Source organism: Bacidia gigantensis (genome assembly GCF_019456465.1).
Source record: "Bacidia gigantensis strain McMullin 20006 chromosome Unknown contig_134, whole genome shotgun sequence".
Taxonomy (NCBI): Eukaryota; Fungi; Ascomycota; class Lecanoromycetes; order Lecanorales; family Ramalinaceae; genus Bacidia; species Bacidia gigantensis.
Genome location: NW_025408593.1, coordinates 172,407 through 193,158, shown reverse-complemented (window position 1 = coordinate 193,158; position 20,752 = coordinate 172,407). Strand labels below are relative to the sequence as shown.

General features: G+C 50.6%; 7 protein-coding genes across 7 annotated transcripts; 4 read left to right on the top strand and 3 right to left on the bottom strand.

Moving 5' to 3' along the window:
- Positions 1–592: 592 nt before the first annotated feature.
- On the top strand, positions 593–1,386 carry KY384_001795 (uncharacterized protein; the record flags this gene model as incomplete). Its single annotated transcript, XM_044810322.1, has 2 exons — positions 593–1,220; positions 1,256–1,386. The coding sequence occupies 2 exons, from the start codon at positions 593–595 to the stop codon at positions 1,384–1,386; spliced, it is 759 nt and encodes a 252-aa protein (XP_044672296.1).
- Positions 1,387–3,451: 2,065 nt separating this feature from the next.
- KY384_001794 (uncharacterized protein) lies at positions 3,452–4,516 on the bottom strand (the record flags this gene model as incomplete). The annotated part of the gene is made up of 1 exon (XM_044810321.1): positions 3,452–4,516. The coding sequence occupies one exon, from the start codon at positions 4,514–4,516 to the stop codon at positions 3,452–3,454; it is 1,065 nt and encodes a 354-aa protein (XP_044672295.1).
- Positions 4,517–6,137: 1,621 nt separating this feature from the next.
- Positions 6,138–8,210, bottom strand: KY384_001793 (uncharacterized protein; the record flags this gene model as incomplete). Its single annotated transcript, XM_044810320.1, has 3 exons — positions 6,138–6,911; positions 7,492–7,738; positions 7,786–8,210. The coding sequence occupies 3 exons, from the start codon at positions 8,208–8,210 to the stop codon at positions 6,138–6,140; spliced, it is 1,446 nt and encodes a 481-aa protein (XP_044672294.1).
- A 1,436-nt stretch (positions 8,211–9,646) lies between these two features.
- On the top strand, positions 9,647–11,196 carry KY384_001792 (uncharacterized protein; the record flags this gene model as incomplete). Its single annotated transcript, XM_044810319.1, has 4 exons — positions 9,647–9,907; positions 9,958–10,764; positions 10,823–10,965; positions 11,040–11,196. The coding sequence occupies 4 exons, from the start codon at positions 9,647–9,649 to the stop codon at positions 11,194–11,196; spliced, it is 1,368 nt and encodes a 455-aa protein (XP_044672293.1).
- Positions 11,197–11,672: 476 nt separating this feature from the next.
- Positions 11,673–13,991, top strand: KY384_001791 (uncharacterized protein; the record flags this gene model as incomplete). Its single annotated transcript, XM_044810318.1, has 1 exon — positions 11,673–13,991. The coding sequence occupies one exon, from the start codon at positions 11,673–11,675 to the stop codon at positions 13,989–13,991; it is 2,319 nt and encodes a 772-aa protein (XP_044672292.1).
- A 1,759-nt stretch (positions 13,992–15,750) lies between these two features.
- KY384_001790 (uncharacterized protein) lies at positions 15,751–17,511 on the top strand (the record flags this gene model as incomplete). The annotated part of the gene is made up of 3 exons (XM_044810317.1): positions 15,751–15,867; positions 15,920–16,198; positions 16,282–17,511. The coding sequence occupies 3 exons, from the start codon at positions 15,751–15,753 to the stop codon at positions 17,509–17,511; spliced, it is 1,626 nt and encodes a 541-aa protein (XP_044672291.1).
- Positions 17,512–18,670: 1,159 nt separating this feature from the next.
- KY384_001789 (uncharacterized protein) lies at positions 18,671–20,739 on the bottom strand (the record flags this gene model as incomplete). Its single annotated transcript, XM_044810316.1, has 2 exons — positions 18,671–19,685; positions 19,871–20,739. 2 exons carry the CDS (start codon positions 20,737–20,739, stop codon positions 18,671–18,673), a joined length of 1,884 nt encoding a protein of 627 aa, XP_044672290.1.
- Positions 20,740–20,752: the final 13 nt, after the last annotated feature.

Below are 20,752 nucleotides of genomic sequence, written 5' to 3'. Positions count from 1 at the left end.
TTGAGCTAATTCTTATTAATTTATATATGCTTCAATTCAAGCGACCTTGTGTCTCTTCTCTCTGGGCCTGCTGAAGCTCACCATCAATGGTCCAGGTCTCCGTATAGATTGGCTTTCGCTTATTGTCGCCGCACAACGTTCGTGGCTTGGCACTTGATCTGTGTCTAGCGTATCAGAAGCCCCTTTTTGCGCCTCATGTCTCTCCACATATGACTTGTCGATCCAATTCATTTCCACTAATGTATGATCGCGATTAACGCTGAAATATTCAATCGCGAAAACATCGCTGTTTTGGGCATGAACTCGTGGCGTGTTGACAGATTTACACAGCGAGAAGCTGTGAAAGATCGCTGTCTTAGGGAATACGGCAGAGGCAATAGTATACAAAAGATTTAAGGCGAACACATTCACTCTGGATGGTAAGAAAGCGATCACTATGAAGACGAATGGGCATCACTCTCGCGGCTATTCTCACGTAATGGTGGATGACTGGCCAATCTCGGCTTGCATGAGGCTGAGCATAATTGGTTGGCCACCAGCGCTCCCTATGCAGCCAGGCGGTGAGCTGCTGCCTTATTTCACGCACCCCTCCATGGTGTCTTCAGACCTCCCAAAAACCCTTCAAAACGTCCTCCTCAAATTTCATCCCTCAAATCTCCTCGTCCCAGATCTCAACCTGCATCACCCATCCTCCACCGCCATCATGAACAAAATCGTCGAAACGCTCCTCCCCTGCCTCTTCCCCAGCACCCACGACGGCCGCATCCAGCTCCCCGCCGAGAACGCCAACCACCACCCTCTCACTCCCTCCGAGAAAACCGGGTTTTATCCCCAGCCCACCATGGCGAACAAGCCCTCCCTCACCAACCACGAAGCAGCCGACGCAATCATCGTCATCCTATACTCCACCAACATGACCACCTCCTCCGTCACCGCTGACATCAACTCCATCGTCCACCAAGCGGGTGGCTGGTCCGAGTACCTCGCCAAAAAGATCCTCTCTGCCATGGAAGCCGCTCTGAAAGCTGCAAAGCCCATGAGTGCCGCGTTGAAGACCGCTTATGACAAAACGTGCGAGGCGGCGAAGGAGATTGAGGGGTTTGTTGCCGAGCATCCCATTGCGACGGGTGTGTTTTGCACCGTGGTTGCGTTGGGGGTGCTGTGGCTTTTGGCACCGAGTGTGCTTGCCTGGCTGGGCTTTGGGTTGGAATTGGAAGAGGGTGAGTTGTTTGAGGGTTTTCCTTTTTTTTGGTAGAGGGTTGGGCTAATGAGGGTTGCTATGTAGGAAGCTGGGCTGCGGCGTGGCAGTCTACTTATGGTGGGTTTGTCTCCGAGGACTCGCTGTTTGCTTTCTTTCAGCGCCTTGGGGCCTACTTTGGACGTTGAGACGGGGCCTTGCCGGGGGGGGGGGCGAGGAGGGAGGGATTTAGAGCTGATGGCTAGGGAATGCGCAGAAGATGGAGATATATGAAGCAATCCGGGTGCAAAGGAGAAATCAGACCTCTTGCTACCGAGGTAAGATAAGGATGCAGCATAATGAAGAATGATAATATTGTCTATGGCGAGTCAAAGCCTTTAACTACAGACACAGTATCTAAAACAGGCATGCAGCATGCAACATCATCATCTTTAATGATCTTTCGGGTCCACACCTCATCCGCTATTATTGCTGCAACACCGCTCACATCCCTTCTCAATTCAAGCACCGTCATCTTCATTTCCTAACTGCCTACTCAGCAGTTCCTTGAAATGTCTGCACCTGAATGCAAACGCTGTGCCTCGAACGACTAGCAGGGATCGTCGTGCTACTTACCTCATAGTTTTACAGTCTCAATGACTAATCGCTTGACATGAGATATCAAGTGAGTCTTCGAGACTTATTGGTTAGAAGGAACTTGGATGCTCTTGAAAGCTGGTTCGGTCACAAGATGTTAGTCAGCAAAGTCCGAGCTCAATTCATTGACTCCACGCCGTCCCATCGCTGCCTCCATACCTGCCCAAAAACCCATCACCGAGAAGGGTCAATCTACCAATAATGCCAGTAGATGCAGCCTTCGCAAAGAGACTGCCCAAATGTGAAGTACATATTGTTCACTCTGTTAAGAAAACCAGAAATTGATATCTTCCACAGCTCCACGCCCACCTTACAGGCAGCATCACCAAAGAATGCCTCCACGAGATCTGGCTCCAGCGCCGACAAGCCGACCCAGACTTCCCACTAGAAGATCCTCTCACCGCCCTAGCACCCGAGAACATCACCCACAACATCCATACGTAAGCCCATTCCCTCCCCCCCCCCGGCTCATCTCCCCCTCTCCTCTCTCCAAACCCACCAACAACATCCCAAGGTTCTTCCCCCTCTTCACCACCTACATCTACACCCTCCGCAGCACGCTCTCCACCCTCCATCTCACCACGACATCCGTCCTAAAAAACTTCCACGCCGACGGCATCTGCTACCTCGAATTACGAAGCACGCCGCAACGCCTCTCCGACGGGTCCAAAGCAGACTATGTCTCCACTGTCCTCGCTTGCATCTCTTCTTTCTGTGCTGAACACGATATGCCGACTTATCTCATCCTTTCGGTTGATAGGAGGAATACGGCTAGGGAGGCGATGGAGGTTGTGGAGCTCGCGCTGCGGTTTAGAGATCGCGGTGGTGGTGGGGGAGGCGTGGTGGGGGTGGATCTTTGCGGGAATCCGATGACGGGGCTGGAAATGGGTTTGGGGGCGCTGAGGGAGGCGGTACGGAGGGCGAAAGCGGGTGGGTTGGGGGTTACGGTGCATTTTGCGGAGGTGGAGGAGAGTTCGGGGGAAGGGGAGTTAAGAGGATTGCTGGATTTGGGACCGGATAGGTTGGGACATGTGGTTTGTGTGCAGGAGGGGGGTTGGGTGGACCGAGAGATTTGTGAGAGGAGGATGGGGGTGGAGTTGTGTCCGACGGGGAATGTGGCGGCGGGGTTGACGAGGGGGGATTTGGGCGACATCATTTTGGGAGGTGGGTTAGGAGGAGGAGGGAGGAGAGGGGCAGTGTGGTGCTTTGTGTATGTGTGGATCGGGTATTTTGGGAGGTGGGAATGCTAATGATTTGTAGACAGATGATGTGGGGTTGTTCAATAATCCGCTGTCGGGTGAGTACTTGTTGGCTGCGGAGTATTTTGGGCTTGATGAAGAGGATCTATTGGGACTTTGTGATGAGGCTAGCGACGTTATTTTTGGTGGAGTTGGGGAGAAGAGGAGGATAACGGAGAGAGTTGATGTGCTCCGAAAAGAAATGCACTGACCACAGAAAGCTGAATGAATCTACAATGCCCTTGTGGCGTGCGATTCCGAACGAGCGATCTACTGTCTTTAGAGCTATTACTGCCAATTTTCCCCATCGAGTCCATGCTTCAAGATCTCGTTCACCTTTGTGTTCAAGATACGTCACGCCCCAAGCACGAAAATTCCCCTAATACCTTGCACGAGATGCGGCTAGGAAGTCTCGACCTGCCCCAGCGTAACATTCCCCAGCATCTCCCCTCCCCCTCCCCCTCTTCACCTCTAAATCTCCCAACCAATGCGCTTCCGAGTATCCAACGACATAATACACCGAAACACTGATCTCCCTAAAATACCCCGGTCGGAAATCCTCCCCCGCCTCGTCCTCAACAGGCCTTCCGGCAGCGACTCCCATCATGTTATTAATGTCTCTCAAAGTCAAAGCCGAGGGTAGCTGCGCGGCTGTTTCGTTTCTGTAGATGGACGCTGTGATCCCTTTGGTGGTAAAGGAGAAATCATCTTGGACGGGCGTTTGGGAGGCGTAAGGGGCGACGGCGAGGAAGACTTTGGCGAGAGCGAGGAAGTAGTCGCCGTGTGAGATGAAGCCCGTGCCGATGTAGGAGTATAAGAAACAGGTGTTTCGATCGAGGCTATTCGATTTCTGGAGATGGGGGCCGGGACATATTTGGTCGGGGGTCGTCGTGCTGTTTGTGGGCCTCTGTTGCTTTGTGGCAGGAATGAGCTGTGTTGTGGCATTCTGTGTAGTCGATGTGCTATTATCCGGTTTGGCGACGTTATTGAGCGTGTATGAGATGGAACTGACGATGTCTTGGTTAGGTCCTGTGGTACAGACGAAAGTGGTTGAAAGGAATCGCCCCACTGCGTAAGCTTCTATGCTGTAGTAGAGGGTCTGAAGCAGATAGGAGGGTGAAAGGGACTCCCACAGATTTTCCCCTGCGTATGCGAGAAGAACGTTTCTGTAGACAATGAAGTTGGGAGATAGTGGTGCTGTGTAGTCGCTCATAGCGGCGAATGACATGGCATTGATGGCACTTAGGTATGTGTCATATTCAGGCAAGAGTTCGGTGCCACTAACGCTTTGGCACTGAAAGTCTGCCAGCCCTAAAGTGCCATTGTTTGATTCCGCAGAGCTGGTATTGAAGGGAGGCTGAGGAATCGAAAAGCTGTGGGAAAGTAGGCTCAAGAATAGGACAATGCGAGCGATTCGGTTGAGCCTCACCGAGCGAGATGCCATGCTTTGAGATGTAATGGCTGATGAAATCGCATGGCTCCAGACATTCTCTGCTGGTACATAAAAGCGTGTTACGCCATATCGCCAATCTTTAAAAGCGACATGCTACACTCAATGTTGTTGCCCCTCCTCTTGTTCCAACAGAGACATGTTTCCGGAACCAACAAGCCAAGAATATTGTTAGTGAGACATGGGGTATAGGATCCGGGGTAACAGCGAGAGCTTCGAATAAGGCAACAATGGACTCTCTCTACGCAACCGAAACGTTCGTTCTGATGTGCTGAAAGATTTTTTGTCGGCTAACATGTCTAGGCTCATAGGTATGAATAGCGGTTCTTGGATCGACTCTTCCAACACAGATGCTTCTTGCCATCGATATAATACTGAATTAGCTCAAGACTGCAGAACGGACGGGAAAGACTATCAACGAAGCCCGCCTAAAGATCACCTTGGTTAACGCAGACAACCTCTTGCTTCAGACTTGAAGCTTTTCGAAATCACTGACGGCTGTTGGACTTGGTCAGAACACGACGAAAACCTTCAGGACACAACATGCGAATACGTAGGCATTCAGCGCGCATGCAGCAAATGGTGATGAGAATCTCCTACTTGCCATAGTGATAATGATAGATTGAGTCAGCGATTGACAATGGTGACCGCACCAACCCATTTTGCACTCAATTTGCCCGGCATTCAAGCAGCATATCATGATCTACACCAAGTATATTCAGTGAACGAATGCGTGTTGCAATCGACGCTAAGTGCGAACGACGCGCATGTTTTGTAAGTGAGAGAAAGTTCTAAAGCAGGTGCTGTTTTGGATGCTTGGAAGGTGAGATTTTCGAGCCTCGCCTTGAAGAAGCCACGGGATGAGTGCACCAGTCACGTTCTAAGGCTCCCTGGGTCCTTATCATCACCGAAAGCTCTCAAGCCCCCACCACTCGTTTCTCTTCGTTTTTCACACCTATTTCTAACACCTAAGTCTCCGTAAACAATGAGTGCCTAGGACTCTCATGCTCACCCTCCTTCACGCACCGAAATCCCATCTCCTCATAGAACCTCCTGGCCCCAATGAATTCGCCTCAGTCTACGGAAATATCCGCTCATATCCCTTCTCCCTCGCCAGGGAAAGTCGAGTGATTTGTTGTGGGGAGTTATGGAGCGGTTGTTTTATGCCCGGTCGTAGAGATGGGAATCCCTCGATTGACTGAGAGCAAATTCCATTGACTGAGTCATAAGACGCACGCGCGTAGGGACGAGCGAGGAGAGGCGTAGAAACCGACAGATAGGGATGAATGTCGATCCCTACATATCCTTGGCGATTCGTGGGAGCTGACCCGAAGCGATCCGTTCTGCTAGTGCAGTACATTGCTATTTCGGCATCTTAGAACGATAAAAGCGTTGCGTGCTATCACAATCAGTACTGAGCTTACTTGTAGGACTGAAAGGGGTCCTCACTTGGTAGTATCTTGCCCCTGATATCGCAGACCAAGGGTCAATCCTTCCTTTCAATCAATGTTTGTTCAAAACGCAACTCAATGCCGCGAAGGAATGGTCAGCTGGTGAAACGGCGTTAGAACACAAAGCCAAGCCCTTGAGAATGGCGTCTATCGCCAAATTCAACTCACCCGGTCGAAAGTCGAGGGGCGAATGTTACAGTGGGTGATACTGGATCGTCGACAAAGCCACTGAAATTTGCCTTCTGCATGAAAGATGTCTTGCCCTTGCTATCCTCGAACTCAATAGCCACATATTCCAGGTTCTTCAGCTCGTCGGTGTCAATGAGTCTTGTTAGACCCATGTTAGGAAGTGCTGCGTCCTGGTAGGTGGGATAGCTATGATTGAATGATCCATCCCAAGCATTAGATCCTGGTTGATGGTTGAGATTAGTAGAGTCAAGCTTGAATTTGACCATGGTCTCTGACTTCTCCTTTGCTGTAAAGCAGCTCATACGAAATTCCTTGTAGGTTTCCGAAGACTTGTTAGCGAAGAAAAGCAAATATTGATGTCTCCCACGTCGCCACAATCGCACACTCTGTTGTTTACTTTCCGTTGCTGCCGCCCCATTGAAACATTTGGAGGTGATCTTCCAAGCCGGGATTTGCGCCTGCAATTCGACTTCAGGACCAAGAACCATCTCTTGAAAAGTCTTGTAATCATCTTTATTGTCGAACTCGAACACCTGGCGATGATGCTCACGCGTAATAGTAGCGCTGTCGGCTGAAGAGGATAGGCTAGAGCGGGATCGTGCGCTGGCAGATGACGGGCCAGCAGGCTCCCCCGATAGACTACTACTTCGTACCCTTTCGCTGCTGAATTCTGTTCGTTCCAATTTCACTTGGTAAGTCATGATTGACCCAGACGCTTCGGGATGTTCCACGTGGGGTATGACCACGTTCTTGGAGGTACAGTCTAGCTCTTCAGATCAGCAAATGGATCTCTATGCAGGGAACAATGCTATCTCACTAAGATAATATCTGACGTTGGAACCTTCTGGCGGAAAGAAGGCAATGTAGCGCTGATGCAAGTGAGGTCGCTGGTGAGCCTCAATGCGACTTAAAGGCTGTTTAACACGACCATTCTGCCTCCTAAAGGTCCTGTATGTCGGAATTGTCAGATTGTCTCGCGCATCAGCTGGAGTCAATCATCATCTCTTACACTGAGGCTCCTTGTAGGCTCTCCAAAGACCTCTCAAACAAAAGCTCATCCCAAGCAACGGTTGAACTCCGTGTTCTTTGCCCACCACCGCTCGTAGATGAAAATATCGGGGAGGTAATTGAGTTATTCGAAGCGTCGCCAATATTTCCCAAGAAGAGCCGCGAGTATTCCGACCCAGTCTCCGGGCTTGAGCTTGATGACGCGATTATTCCGACCTCTGTGTTTGCACGATTTCCCAAGGGCGACAACCCCCCGTCAAGTGCTGAGACAGCTAGTTGTGGAGAGGGTACGAAAGCAGGACTAGCTTCCGACGGGCTCACTATTCGAAAAGAATCGAGTTGTCTCGAGAGCATGTCATCATGGGTTGTAGTAACATCTTGACCTCCGCTTTCATTCCTCTGGATCGGAGGTAGCTGAATATTCAAGAAGCTGCTGGGTGTCTGAGGCTGTCGCTGAAAGTATGTATCCGGATTCGTTGGATGCGGGGGGCACGTGTACGGCGGTAGATCTTGCATCTCGGTTTTGCTGTTTCTTCGAGTATTTCCTTGCGGACTGTGGGCTTGGGCACTTGACTATAATCAGTGTATATCAGAAAGGTGCAATTGCCTACTCACAAAGTGTTGATCTGGAGTATGAAGCTTATGTGCCGAATATGACTCTCCATCTGCTCGGTGAGTTTCTCTGCCCTGTCCTTTTTCCACAGCCAGAGGGCGGCACCGGCCCCGGCAGCTCGTTTACTTCCATCGCTGGTAATACCTGGGAAATCTGCAATGAAGTCTTCACATCGTTTGATGCATTTCTCTCCTTGAACCACCTCTTTTCTTAGCTGGGCTAGCCTATGGGCGGACAGAGAGGTCTCGCTACTTCCATCGAGCTTGTCGAGCACTTCCTGCAGCGATCTCAAAGACGAATCAAAGTCCTCGATCTTGGATTTGAGCTCTTTCGCGCTTTCCGGGGCGTATTGAAGCTGCTGTGCGATACGGTATAGACGATAGGCAAGGGAGATGGGTTCAGTCACGTTCCAGCCTGGTGCGGGCATTGCAGGTGCTGGGTGCCGGCTTCGTCAGAGAAAGACTGATAGGGAGGAGCGCTGAGGCAATCTTGCCAGCATGGGCGCATAGCCAAGTAGCCGGTACGAGAGAGTCACCATCACGTTCAGGTTGATACTGAATGCGATTAGTCTATGATGTTGTGGAAAGTGGCATTGGACCTTGATCGCGTAGGGCTGAGATGTCCTAGGGATCCCATGTGCCGTACTCGAAGACTCGAGAGAGCCCAAGCAGGGTCAGATAGCGGGGGAGCTGAGGCAGTGTTCTAGGCTCCACTACTCCCCACAAAACGGCATGATCGCCCGGAAGATGCCTCGGCAGCGATCACTTCTTGGCGGGAAGACCCCAATGGCATCCTTTGGCGCTATCGGACAAACCAGTATTGCAGTCTGCTGCACGTTGCTGCATAGCCACATCAATGCTATCAGGGCTATCTGTAAGCTCGATGCCCATACCGACACCGATCAAATGTCATGGTGGTGTGGCAAAATAGCCTTGCCAAGGCTCCTCACTTCCCCTGAGTCACCTCACCCGCTTGAGCATTCTTGGGAGCCAACTCGGCCACGGAGCATTCGAAATTGCTTGGGCGGGGAATCTGAGCTTCCTACTTGAAGGCGCTGTGAGACATATGCTCTCATTATCGCATTCACCCATCGCGTACAGGCATTCAACAAGCCCGAATCTCCCTTGATTGATTGGACCAAAACCTCCCACGGCTGAGTAATGCGTCCCCAGTGGTGGCGCTTCTGGGTCGACCACACTCATGGATTCAATTACGGAAACCTCGTAAGCATTCAACCAAGAGCATTGGACGATGCGCATCCAAAGCTGACCGCCCGTACAGGAGGATACGCCGAAAGCGAGGCGCCGACTTGTCCTGCGATCGCTTGAGCGCTCGGGCTTTGGATGGCAGATCGTCTGCGTGGCTGGCTTTGGCTTCCTCACCGACGCATACGATGCACGTACTAGTCGAAAGGAGGCTCTATCACAAGTCGACCTGCTGACTCCGATACGCAGATCTTCTCAATCAACACAATCCTCCCAATGATATCAGTCGTCTACTGGGAGAATCATTTCCCAACAAGATACCGTTTAGGACTCAATCTGGCCATGTTGTTGGGTTCGATGCTGGGCCAGATAAGCTTGGGCTACCTCGCCGATCGAGTAGGGCGCAGAAAGGTGTATGGGCTTGAATTGGGCTTTACTATCATTGCTTCTTTCGGATTCGCTACTGCCTCGCCCGGGGCATTCAACTCCATGTCCCTGATCGGGCTACTCATCTTCTGGAGATGCATCATGGGCGTCGGGGTCGGCGCTGATTATCCCCTAAGCGGCGTCCTCACATCGGAGAAAGTATAATGTTGCTGGAGTGAAAGTTCTGTGCTAATTGTAGACAAGATTTGCCCCAGCAAAATACAGAGACACAATGCTAGCGGCGGTCTTTTTCTTCCAACCATTCGGACAACTAGTCGCAGTCTTGGTGGCATTTGCTGCGACGGCTGGCTTTCGGTCACATATCGCAAACATCACTGCGACTTCTGGTCCCGGATCTTGCTCTATGGCTGCAGCCGATCCTGCTGGCATTGAATGTGCAAAGACCATTGACAGAGCGTGGAGACTCGTTGCTGGGATTGGAGCTGTGCCTGCCGTTATCGCTATCTATTTCAGATTCACGATTCCAGAGTCGGTAGGTTTACTCATTACCAGAAATGGTCGGGGGCTTGACTTATGTCTTAGGTCTACTATTCGCTTGATGTCATGAATGATACTGACAAAGCTATGAATGACGCAACATACTTCGACTCGACAGAATCACTTGAGCTAGACTCGCTTCCTAGGAACGATTATACCTCTGTCAACAGTGACCAGCAGGAGTGTCCTGGTCTAGCTTCACCTCAAGATATCCATAGACCCGGACAGATGACCACTGACTCAATCACGGCTGCAACAATGGCAACAAACGGATCCTTGCATCAAATCGACCGCAACTCGAGGGAAAATGTGACCTCAGAAAGAGCCTTTTTTGGACCATTTCTCACCTACCTATCTAAGGACCGCAACTGGGTTGACCTTTTCGCCACATCTGTCAATTGGATGAATCTTGATTTCACATTCTATCTTTTGGGTGTCAACAGCTCAAGTTTCATACCTAGACTGTTTGGTGAAGACATTGGGCCAGAGAGGCCTCCATATTCCCTGCTTATTGGTGAAGAGAGACATATACTCGAATCGTCCTCGGTCGGATCACTTCTTGGTAGTCTTGGCGCTATCGCTATCATGCATTTCAAAAGCCCTAAAGCTTTCGTCCGCGCGGTCAACAGCCCGAGAAGACTACAGACAAAGGGTTTCATTCTGTTGGGAGCTCTTTTCATCATCGTTGGGGTAATGTACTTGACACTTCCGACCACAAATGCCCATGTCGCCATTGTTGTATTCTACCAATTGTGCCAGCTCTTCTATAATTTGGGTGAGTCTTACCTCCGTACTTCGGCGAATCTACGCACACTAAGTGGATTACAAGGTCCAAACACAACTACTTTCATGGTAAGCCAAATGCTCTTTCTGAAGGCATGTCACACCATTTATCAACCTATGTTCATAGATTCCGGCGCAAGTATTTCCTACCAAATTTAGATGTACCTGCTACGGCATATCAGCAGCCCTCGGCAAGCTTGGCTCTGTTCTGGGGCAGATTGTGGTCACCGAGGTTCCAGGGTACAGAGGTCTTGGAGGCACGCTCGTTGGGTATGTTCACAGCACCAAGTCGTGTGAATACATCATATGAGACTCAACGCTGACAAAGAGCTTCGCTGACACAGATTCACGATCGTCATGATCGTTGGAGCACTCATGTCAATCTTCGTGACACCCGAAACCTGTGACAAGACTGGTGAAAGCCTCCCACTAGAAGACTTGGCCGAGAGAAAGCCCCGGGAACTTGCGCTACGGCAAAAGAACGACTTACATGAAGACTGAAGATCTGACGTCCTCGTGGTGTATTCTTCGTACAATATACATACACGGAAGGTTCAGTCCTTGTCGCAGTCACCGTCCTGAGCGCTGCCGCGAATGGGGCCACAGAACACGAAAAAGGGGAAAATGCCGTGGATAGCCGCAGATGTCGTATCGTCTTAGTCACAAAAGTGTCTGCAATTCAAAAGAGGGGCTGGTTAGTCTCATAATAGCAAGAAATCTGTGTTGAAAGTATCGGGACTGGGAAGATGCCCGGCACTTTTTCCCAGTCATGAAACAATCACGAGGCTTCCTCAAGCCCCGCAGCGCTGTGGTGACCTACAGATTTCACAAGATGCATTGCACAATATTGCTACCGAAACGCTGCTTTCAATTATTGCAATAATCAATATCTTCACATACAACGTCTCCGCCACGCTGCTACTGTGACAAGGCGGACGAATAACCGTTGCCACGGGAGCGGCTAGTTCGTGACAACTATGCTGTTCACCGTACAGCTCCTGCCGGATGGGGAGTCAACACCCTTTGGGAGCTCGAACGTTGTCCAGGAGTCTAAAAGTTTGCTGCTGAACAATGACAAGCTTCGACACCAAAGTCCGCACCTGGAAATAGACGATTTGAGCCTGACTTCGCTTTCCATTACGAAGGAGGAGGACCAAACACAGATGGGGTACTCAATCTCATTTTCTATATATGGCAATCCGACTACGGCCACTGTTCATGCCGACTTGGTTCACAAGGAGCGCCTGAGATATTCAAGCTGTTCTAGCAAAGATACGAAGGATATAGGACCTGTCAACATCAATCACGGAAGCTCAATATATCTCGGGGATGTAGTAGCTGTTGCTCGATATCGGAAAGTTGTAGGTGTGAAGGACAAAGACGCAGCTATCCTGCGAGTGACAGCTACCGTCAACGCGCTTAGGGCAAGTCTCAAAGACGGCCACTCGCTTTATGGTGTCACAACAGGTTTTGGCGGCAGTGCAGACACGAGAACGGGGAACACCTATGATCTGCAACGAGCACTCTTACAGCATCAAAATAGTGGGATCCTACCCTCTTCAATGAAACCAGACCACATTCTTGCCCAACTTCAGGCTTCACCGCATGTGACCTTTATGCCAGAGCAATGGGTCCGCGGCGCTATGCTTGTCCGTTGCAAATCTCTGTTAAATGGAGACTCGGCCATTCGTTGGGAGATGATAGACGTGCTGATGACGATGCTCAACAAAAATCTAATTCCTTTAGTACCCCTCCGAGGTTCAATATCTGCCTCAGGCGATCTTCAACCCCTGTCATACATTGCTGGCACTATCGAAGGTAATCCTGATATTTGGGTTTGGGCTGACAACAATCACCGTAAGCGGGATCTTATATCGGCGAGCTCGGCCCTCAAAAGGGCTGGTTTCAAGCCCCAAAGACTCGGTCCAAAAGAAGGGCTTGCAGTCTTGAACGGGACAGCTTTCTCCACGGCTGTTGGCGCCCTCGCATTGCATGACGCACATCAGCTTGCCCTCCTTTCTCAACTATTGACCGCCATGGATGTTGAAGCACTTTCAGGCGCAGTTGGCAGTTTCGACCCATTCTTTGCCCAGGTCCGGCCTCACCCTGGCCAAGCAGAGGCCGCGAAGCACATCCGTCTCCTTCTCTCAGGCTCGCACCTCGCTCGCGACGAAGACGAATCTGAAAATGAAGACCGAGAGCTGAAACAAGACCGCTATTCAATTCGCACAGCATCACAGTGGATTGGCCCTGTTCTTGAAGACCTTTGCCTTGCCCACGGTCAGATCTCCACCGAATGCAATTCCACGACAGACAACCCCCTCATGGATCCTTCAAACAGCACAATGCACCACGGTGGCAACTTTCAAGCCCTTTCCATCACCTCTGCGATGGAGAAAACCCGCCAAGGCCTCCAGCTTCTCGGCCGTATGCTCTTTGCGCAGTGTACCGAACTCATGAATCCCGCCACCAATAACGGACTCCCTCCCAATCTCGCTGCCGATGAGCCAAGCACTAGCTACACATTCAAGGGCTGTGATATCAACATGGCGGCGTACATGTCCGAATTAGCCTTCCTCGCAAATCCAGTCAGCACACATGTCCAAACGGCGGAAATGGGCAACCAGGCTCTGAACTCATTGGCGCTAATCAGTGCACGGTACACGCATCAAGCAGTCGAGATCGTAATGCAAATGTGCGCAGTCTACATCTACGCACTCTGTCAAGCCCTCGACCTCCGAGCCATCGACATCGAATTTCGCAGCAAAGCAAAGCTCTTGATACACAGCTTCACCAATGAAGCATTCAGGTCCGCTTTGCAGAACCCAGAGGACCGAGAAACACTGGGGGACAAAATAGAAGCGTTCGTCATGAAGCAACTCCCCTCCACCACATCCATGGATTCTGGCCCCCGTTTCGCCCATATTACCGCGCTCGCGCAGTCGACGGTGATGACGTACCTCTACAGCCTCGCGCACGACAGGCGGGACGAGACCACTGATCTCGTTGATATACTCGGGCAGTTCACTCCTCTCCTCGCCGGGCGCCTTCAGGAACTCTTTGTCAAAAATCGAGAGGCGTACTTCGTTCACCCGAGCGCTCACCCCTATCTTGGTCGCGGATCCGACGGGCTGTATATTTATGTGAGACATCAGCTGAATGTACCGTTTCATAAAGGGCTGGGGGATTGTCCGACGGCGAAGAATGGGTTGTTGACTCTGGGCGGGTATGTGAGCGTGATTTTTGAGAGTCTGAGGGAGGGCGGGAAGGGCGGGGAGGGGGGAGGGGTTGTTTGAAGTTGTGGGAGAGTTGTTTGAGGGGATAGGTGAGAATAGTGAGGAGGGGAGGGCTGGTGGGGGGTCTGAGATGGAGGATGTTAGGAAGAGTGGTAACGGTGTGGGTGTGGGGGCAAAGGGGGATTCTGATATCACCCCGAGGCCGATGGGTTGACTGATGGACAATTAGGAGGAGAGAGGACGAGGTAATCAGGTCGGGTGCGGAGGTTGCGACATGCTTTTCTGGAAGGACGAACCTGCCTTGGTATACATGCGTCTTTTGGAGGGGAAGCCGAGTATGCTTTGCTTTGTTCGGTTTGGGTAGGGTACTCTAAATTGTATTTACATGCCCGAGAGGGAAGGTAGTCTTCAGATTGCCATAGCTATCCCGATTGAAGCTCTCCTGTGTCACTTTGCGTTGTATATCACTCCTAGCCTATGCTCTTCTCTCAGCCAGCCCACTAAAGTGCTCTCATGCCCCACTATCATCTCCTCCCTTCTTTCCTGTCCATTCCAAGGCTCTGACTCGAACCGGCACCTTTTTGCTCTTCCAGAATCCTAGCGAAGTATGACGACTACTCATCCCTGCCGCTGCTTATGTTTCCCATTCAATTTGCAGACGATGTAGGTGTAGCCTTTTCGCCGCACGCTCTGTATCCCCCACACCATGGATATCAGCAATTCAATCCTCTTTTATCTGTCTTCTTACGCCTCCATGATAAGAGAATAATGTAGGGCAAAGACTTACACGACACCCTTCACAAAGTTTTTTCACGCTGCTGCGGACTTTCATGCCGCGGGTTTGGATGGTGGAGTTTGTTTGCCATGGTAAGAGGGAGGTTCGGGATGGGTGTGATAGGGATAGTGAGGAAGGGGAGAAGGTAGAGCAGAGGTGGAGAGGGCGTGGGCGGTGGGTCGTGTGGAGGGTTCGTGGGTGCAGGCGGGAGGTGGCTGATTGGATTGGTCTGGGGAGGGCGCGGGAATAGGTAAGAGGTGAGTGTGTGAGGTGCTGGAGGCGAGAGGGGGAGAGGAGGCGGATTAGTGACATTGTGAGCGGAGTATTGTACAAAGCGTGCTGGATTGTCGCGGTTTTGGTGGTGATGCAGCGATGGCTGTAGGGCTGAGAGATATTTGCTGAGTAAGAGTCTTGGCAAGTCACATGCGCTGTGATTGGATGGCTGTGGGCTCCCGATTTCCGAGCTCTTTTGGGATCAAGGGGGTTGGAAGGGGGCATATACGAGCTTGACCGAGCGATGAGGACTGCATGCATTCTGCAGGTTCTCCTCTATTGTGTGTTATCCACCTCGACTATATGTATGAAGCTGCGACAAAATGCAGTTAGGCACCGGAGACAGCGGAGAGAGCCCCTGACCTAAGCCGTCGTCCGAGATTAGTAGCAGTGCTAACCGTATCCATAGCAGATTGCATCTTCCTTATGCATTAGCAGGGTTTTCGTGCGCTGTCATTGGCACTTTGACGGTGGGACCGCTGCCGGTGCCCTGTTCTAGTGACAGATTGGAGATTGATAAGAGAGACGCTCTAGCTCCGGCCAAGATCGATCGTGGCCGACATTGAATCCCATGCAAGCTGTCTGCACTCTCTGCGGTGCTGCACAGGGGCACTTTCCTCCCTTCATGTCGTAGTCGTTGTCGTTCTTTCTTCTTTCTGTGTATATCTCTGTTGATTGATATTGTACATGAGTATGCTTTCCACCTTTTTCCACTTCCTTTGCCTGCCGTGGAGTTCGTGGGCGCGAGAAAGGATCACCAAGTAGGTCGAGATGGGCGCCTTCGACCATGCCACATCGCTCAATGAGCGCATCTTCTTCGCCGGCCGTCGACGAATTATCATCCTCACCGCTGTCCTTCTCTCTGCCTTTGTCTTCCTCCTTTTCACGGTGAGATGGACTCAGTCCCCTTCCCGCTACGAGCTTACTGATTGCCCAATAGTTCCATACAGACTCTCGCCCAGAATGGACGAAGACATTGAACAATATTCATGTCTTCGGTGGCAAAGGGACGACCTTGCGACCTGCAGAGTTCCACATCCTCATCCCCGTAAACAAGGCGGATGCAAACCTGTGCAAAGGTATTCTTGCTGGGGCTATCCTGGGCTATCCTGCGCCCACGTTATACAATTGGAATGCAACAGGAGAGCCAATGATGGCGAAGATCACAGAAGCACCGAGATTCTTTGATAGCCTGGACAAAAGGCATGATGAAGATCTTGTCCTCTTCATGGACGGGTTCGACGAATGGTTCCAGCTCCCCCCAAAATCCTAATCGATCGCTATCACGAAGTCAATGAGCAGAATAATGAGTGGATACAAAAGCAGCTAGGAGAAGAGACAGGCCGGCATATACACATTGACCATAAGATCATCTTTGCCTCGCAAAAGAGGTGCTGGCCGGGTAAGCCTGCTGACGCCAAATGCGCCAACTACTACGAGTCCCCGCTAGCTCGCGACATGTACGGTCCCCAAACAGACCAGAAGTCTGACGACCCTCGCAACCCCTATCTACACATGCGCCCTAAATACCTAAACGCGGGCTTTATTCTTGGCCGCGTGAAAGAGCTGCGGCGTTTATGGGGCCGCGCCCTTGAAAAAGCAGAAGAAGATCTCGATATCGATGGTCATGATCAGAACGTCTTCGCAAGAACATGGGGTGAGCAGAACCACCAACGTGCATCTCCCATGTCAACGCATAAAGTCCGAGTGCGTGACGACGCCGCTGTGGAAACGAAGATCGACGTTCCCTTCGACCCCATCCCAGACAAGAATTACGAGTTCGGCGTCGGGCTAGACTACACCTCTTCCCTCTCCATCCCCACCGTCTTCTCCGAATACGACATCGACTGGGTCACCCTCTCTAATGCCTCCTCTGTCAATGCTTCCTTGCAAAGTTTCAACATCTCTGACCCTCCCTACGGCGCACACCGTCTTCAATCCGACATCGCCGCCCTCCCTCCACCTTTCGCTCTCCTCTCAAACGTCTCTACGGAAAATACCAAGTTCAACACCTCGGCGTGGTATAACGGGCCAGGAACAAGCTGGGCTGACATTCCCCTCTTCACACACCTCTACACTGGCATCACAACCGCCATCATCCATCATAACGCACATCGAGACGGGTTGAAGGCACGGAGAACGACCACCTGGGATCAGATGTGGTTCCAACCCTATGGCCGAGCTCTAGTCCGCGAAGCGCTGAAGAGGAGGAGAACAAGACAGCCCATTGCTGTGGATAAATATGGGAGGGAGTGGTTCGCACCGAGTCCTGGGAATAGTCAGAAGGGTTCTGGGGACGGTAATGCTGAGAAGGCGGGACTGAAAGTAGAGAGGCCTGGGATGGGAAAGGGTGCGGGAGGTAAGGGAGGCGGGGGCGAGGGAGGTGGTGGGGAGATATGGGGCGCGAGGACGATTGATGATAGGGGTAATAAGGCGTGGCTGAGCTGGGGTGATATGTGTGATGAGAAAGCACAAGAGGAGGTGTTTAGAGATGGGGAAGGAGTTTGGGTGGGTGAGGGATATGGGTTTTGAGCTTCAAAAAGAGTATCACATGGTTGGCTTGGGCTGTACTTACTAAGAGAGATGTGCAGTGAGCTGATGCAGATGCTGGAATCATCAGATGGCAATGGTGCTGTGCTTGAGATACCGTGTAAAGATATTAATGCTATCGATAGAATATCGCAAAGGGCTATAGAGAGGGAATGAGATATTAGATTTAATGATTTAGATTGATGTGATACCATCTATCTGCTGTTGACGTATATGGTAAGCAGCGTCGCGCTTTGCGAATGAGATATATCTCTCCTTACTATATTTTCTTGTGTGATTTCCTCCCCTTACCTTTTCTCATCATTCATTGTACTCTCTGCCCTATGATACTCTCAGCTACCTACCTACGGTTAATCTATCTATTTTGTTTCTCTCCTCCAGTGAGGAGACCCAGGGGCCAGGGGCAAGGGGCAAGGGGGAAGGGAGTGGTGTTCGTGGGATAAGGTACAAGTTGTAGACTCTGGAGCCTTTCTTCCATTTGCTCGTACGTACGTGCGGATGGCAGAAGGTGGGGGAAGGAGAGGGGGGCAAGGTAGGGGAAGGGGGAGGGGGGAGGGGGGTGGTGGGTTTTGCGTGTGAGTGGAGGTTGGGAAGGGATGGTAGTGGCAGGCGATGGGTTTGGTGTGGGTTTTGTTGATGGGGCTTTTGGGGGCGAGGAAGGGGTCATACAGAAGGGTGTGTGATTAGTCGTACAGATTGGTTTTGGGTTTTGTGTATATGTAGGGGAATGGGCGGATTTTGATGAAGGTCGTGTTCTGTTCACCTGACAGTGCGCGGGTAATAGTTCTTGGTGTTAGATGAAAGGGGCTGCTTTGTAAAAAGTAGAGATTATATATCGTTATTTTGATAAGGAGGTAAATGAATTGGTAGAGCTCTTTAAACCGTTAGCAAAGGGTCCTCTATGTTGCTGTACAGGACCGCGAAAGTCACTGTGGAGTGCTGAGCGAGGGCATTGCTGACGAGTCTGATACGGTCAGGGGCGAATTGAGAAGAGATTTTTAGTAAGGACGCTGCCATAAATTCATTAGGTATTGTGGGATCAAAATGCTCGTTCAGACATGCTGATTTTGAGCAATTGTCGGTCCTTGCAGCTGCATTGTCAGGCTTGTCTGCTGTACAAACAGTACCCACAATCCTTTTCTTATCCTAGAATGATGCTTCTCCACGTCGGCCCTGGGGGCAAAGACTTTGCAATGTCATCCTTTCTAATCTTCAAACGACCTCTGCGTTCTACTAATGGTCCGTTTGTCTTTAGTAGCAGGGCGAAGTAACCTTTTTCGACTTGACCTTGGGGATAAGCTCCATCCTCCCATGTCGTTTCATACCTGGAGACTAGTGCGAATTCCTGTACGTCGTCAACGCAAACGTCTTGAGCTTCTAACATGAATTTGCCACACGGAGATTTGTGAATGCCAAAGGTGTCGTGAAACTCATCACGAGGTGGAGAGGACTTAGCTATCTTCAGAAATATTGACACGGTCGAGAAGCAAAGTGGATGAAACCCCAAAGGAGGCAATTCGTCATACCTAGGTTCGGTGCCTGTTGATGACGAATGTAGCGTCATTTTTTTGTCTATCATATGTCGACAATCGTCGAACTTTGGGGCGCCTGACAATGCTCGAATACCTTGCTTATCAAGCTCCCAGAAGCGGCTATCTGGAGATCGACTATACCATTTAATCCAATCACAATCGAAACACTTTCGTCGATCAGTCGTTGATTCAGCTTCAAACCAGTCAGGAGCGTATTGCCAGCCAATCCATGAAAAACTGGGAAAGCCTGTTTTTCGGAGCGAAGGCTTGCTGTCAGTCTCATCCCTTGTGAAGATGAGGGAACGCTCGAGTTCCACTGATAAACCTTCGAAGATTGATACCTCCATAAGTTCGGACAACTTCCGAAGCATGCCAGAGCAGGCTCGCAAATAATCGCTCTGATGAGTCATGTTGCGTCGTGTATAGTACATGATGAGGTAAGTGAAATTGTCAAAGTCCACAGGCTTCTCGAATATGAAGGGTATCAACGAGTAATGCGAATCAAGAATGCCCGGAAGACCAATTGTGTGCATGTTCTCATAACATGTCATCTTCTGACAGCGGAAGTAGACCTGTTGGTCGACAAATATCAGTTTGCGGTTTGAGCAAAGCTGCTCTTGCATTCTAGTCTCGTTTATTGTTAGTGTTCGGTGTCGCATGGGCAGTATGATACTCTCTACTTACGTCCAGGCTCTGTTATCGTAGTAAGATTGTCGTAAAGGCAAGTCAAGGCTTTCTATAGTCGTTAAGTGGACTCCCTGGACAACTTCCCGTGCAAGACGAGTGGGAATCCGTCCAACTGGCGGCACTCTGGGAGCCCCGCGTAAGCGTCAGTACCTGAAGCAGCAACGATAGTGAGGAATGCCTTGCTATAGTAGGCGTCCATGACCTCAATGCAGTTTTGGAGTTCCTTCTCGTCATCCTGCACGATACAAAAGCTATCAACCCACAAATAGCGAAAACCGAGAGCTCTGACCCAAGATATTGCACTTGATATCGTCTTGGGAATTAAATTCCATAGGTTGTATAGGCTTTGGGGCTTCATCAGCGCAGCTTTGTTTGAGCGTTTTAGAACTAATCTTCCGTCACCTGGATAGCCCCAGACGTAACTTAGTGCGCAATAATGGCAGGCATCTGGTTCATTAATCACACACAAGGCCTCGACATCAATCAATCGAAGGACATAACTCCCATCGTTTTTCATGCGAGATCTTTTCCCGTCGAAATCGTTGAGTGAACATTCGGGTCCATGTGTGGATTCGCAGATTTCTAACCATTCTTTGCATACCGATGGGTCGATCCAATCCGGCAGAACCGCTTTTGCACGCTTTAGGGAAGAATCCTCGGATTCCGCGAAGCAGATGAAGGATCCTACAGGAGATAATTCATCGACATAAAAGCCACACGTGTCTTCTGACCAGAACAAATGTATTGGATCACGATCTCTAGGCTTTCGTAATGGATCCCAAGACATCTGAGATTTTGCGTAACAAATAGACTCAACGAGTTCGCATAGAGGACAATTACTGGCTTTGATGAGACAATATGCGCCCAAAAACCAGCTTCCTTCACTACCGACGTCTTTCAGCTTTTCGGATGTCAGAGGCACCCTGCTACAGCGCTCGCAAAGAGATGCAGGCGTGTTTGCGCCTTGCGGTTTTTCGTCTTCTTCGGGCATACCTGATCATCCT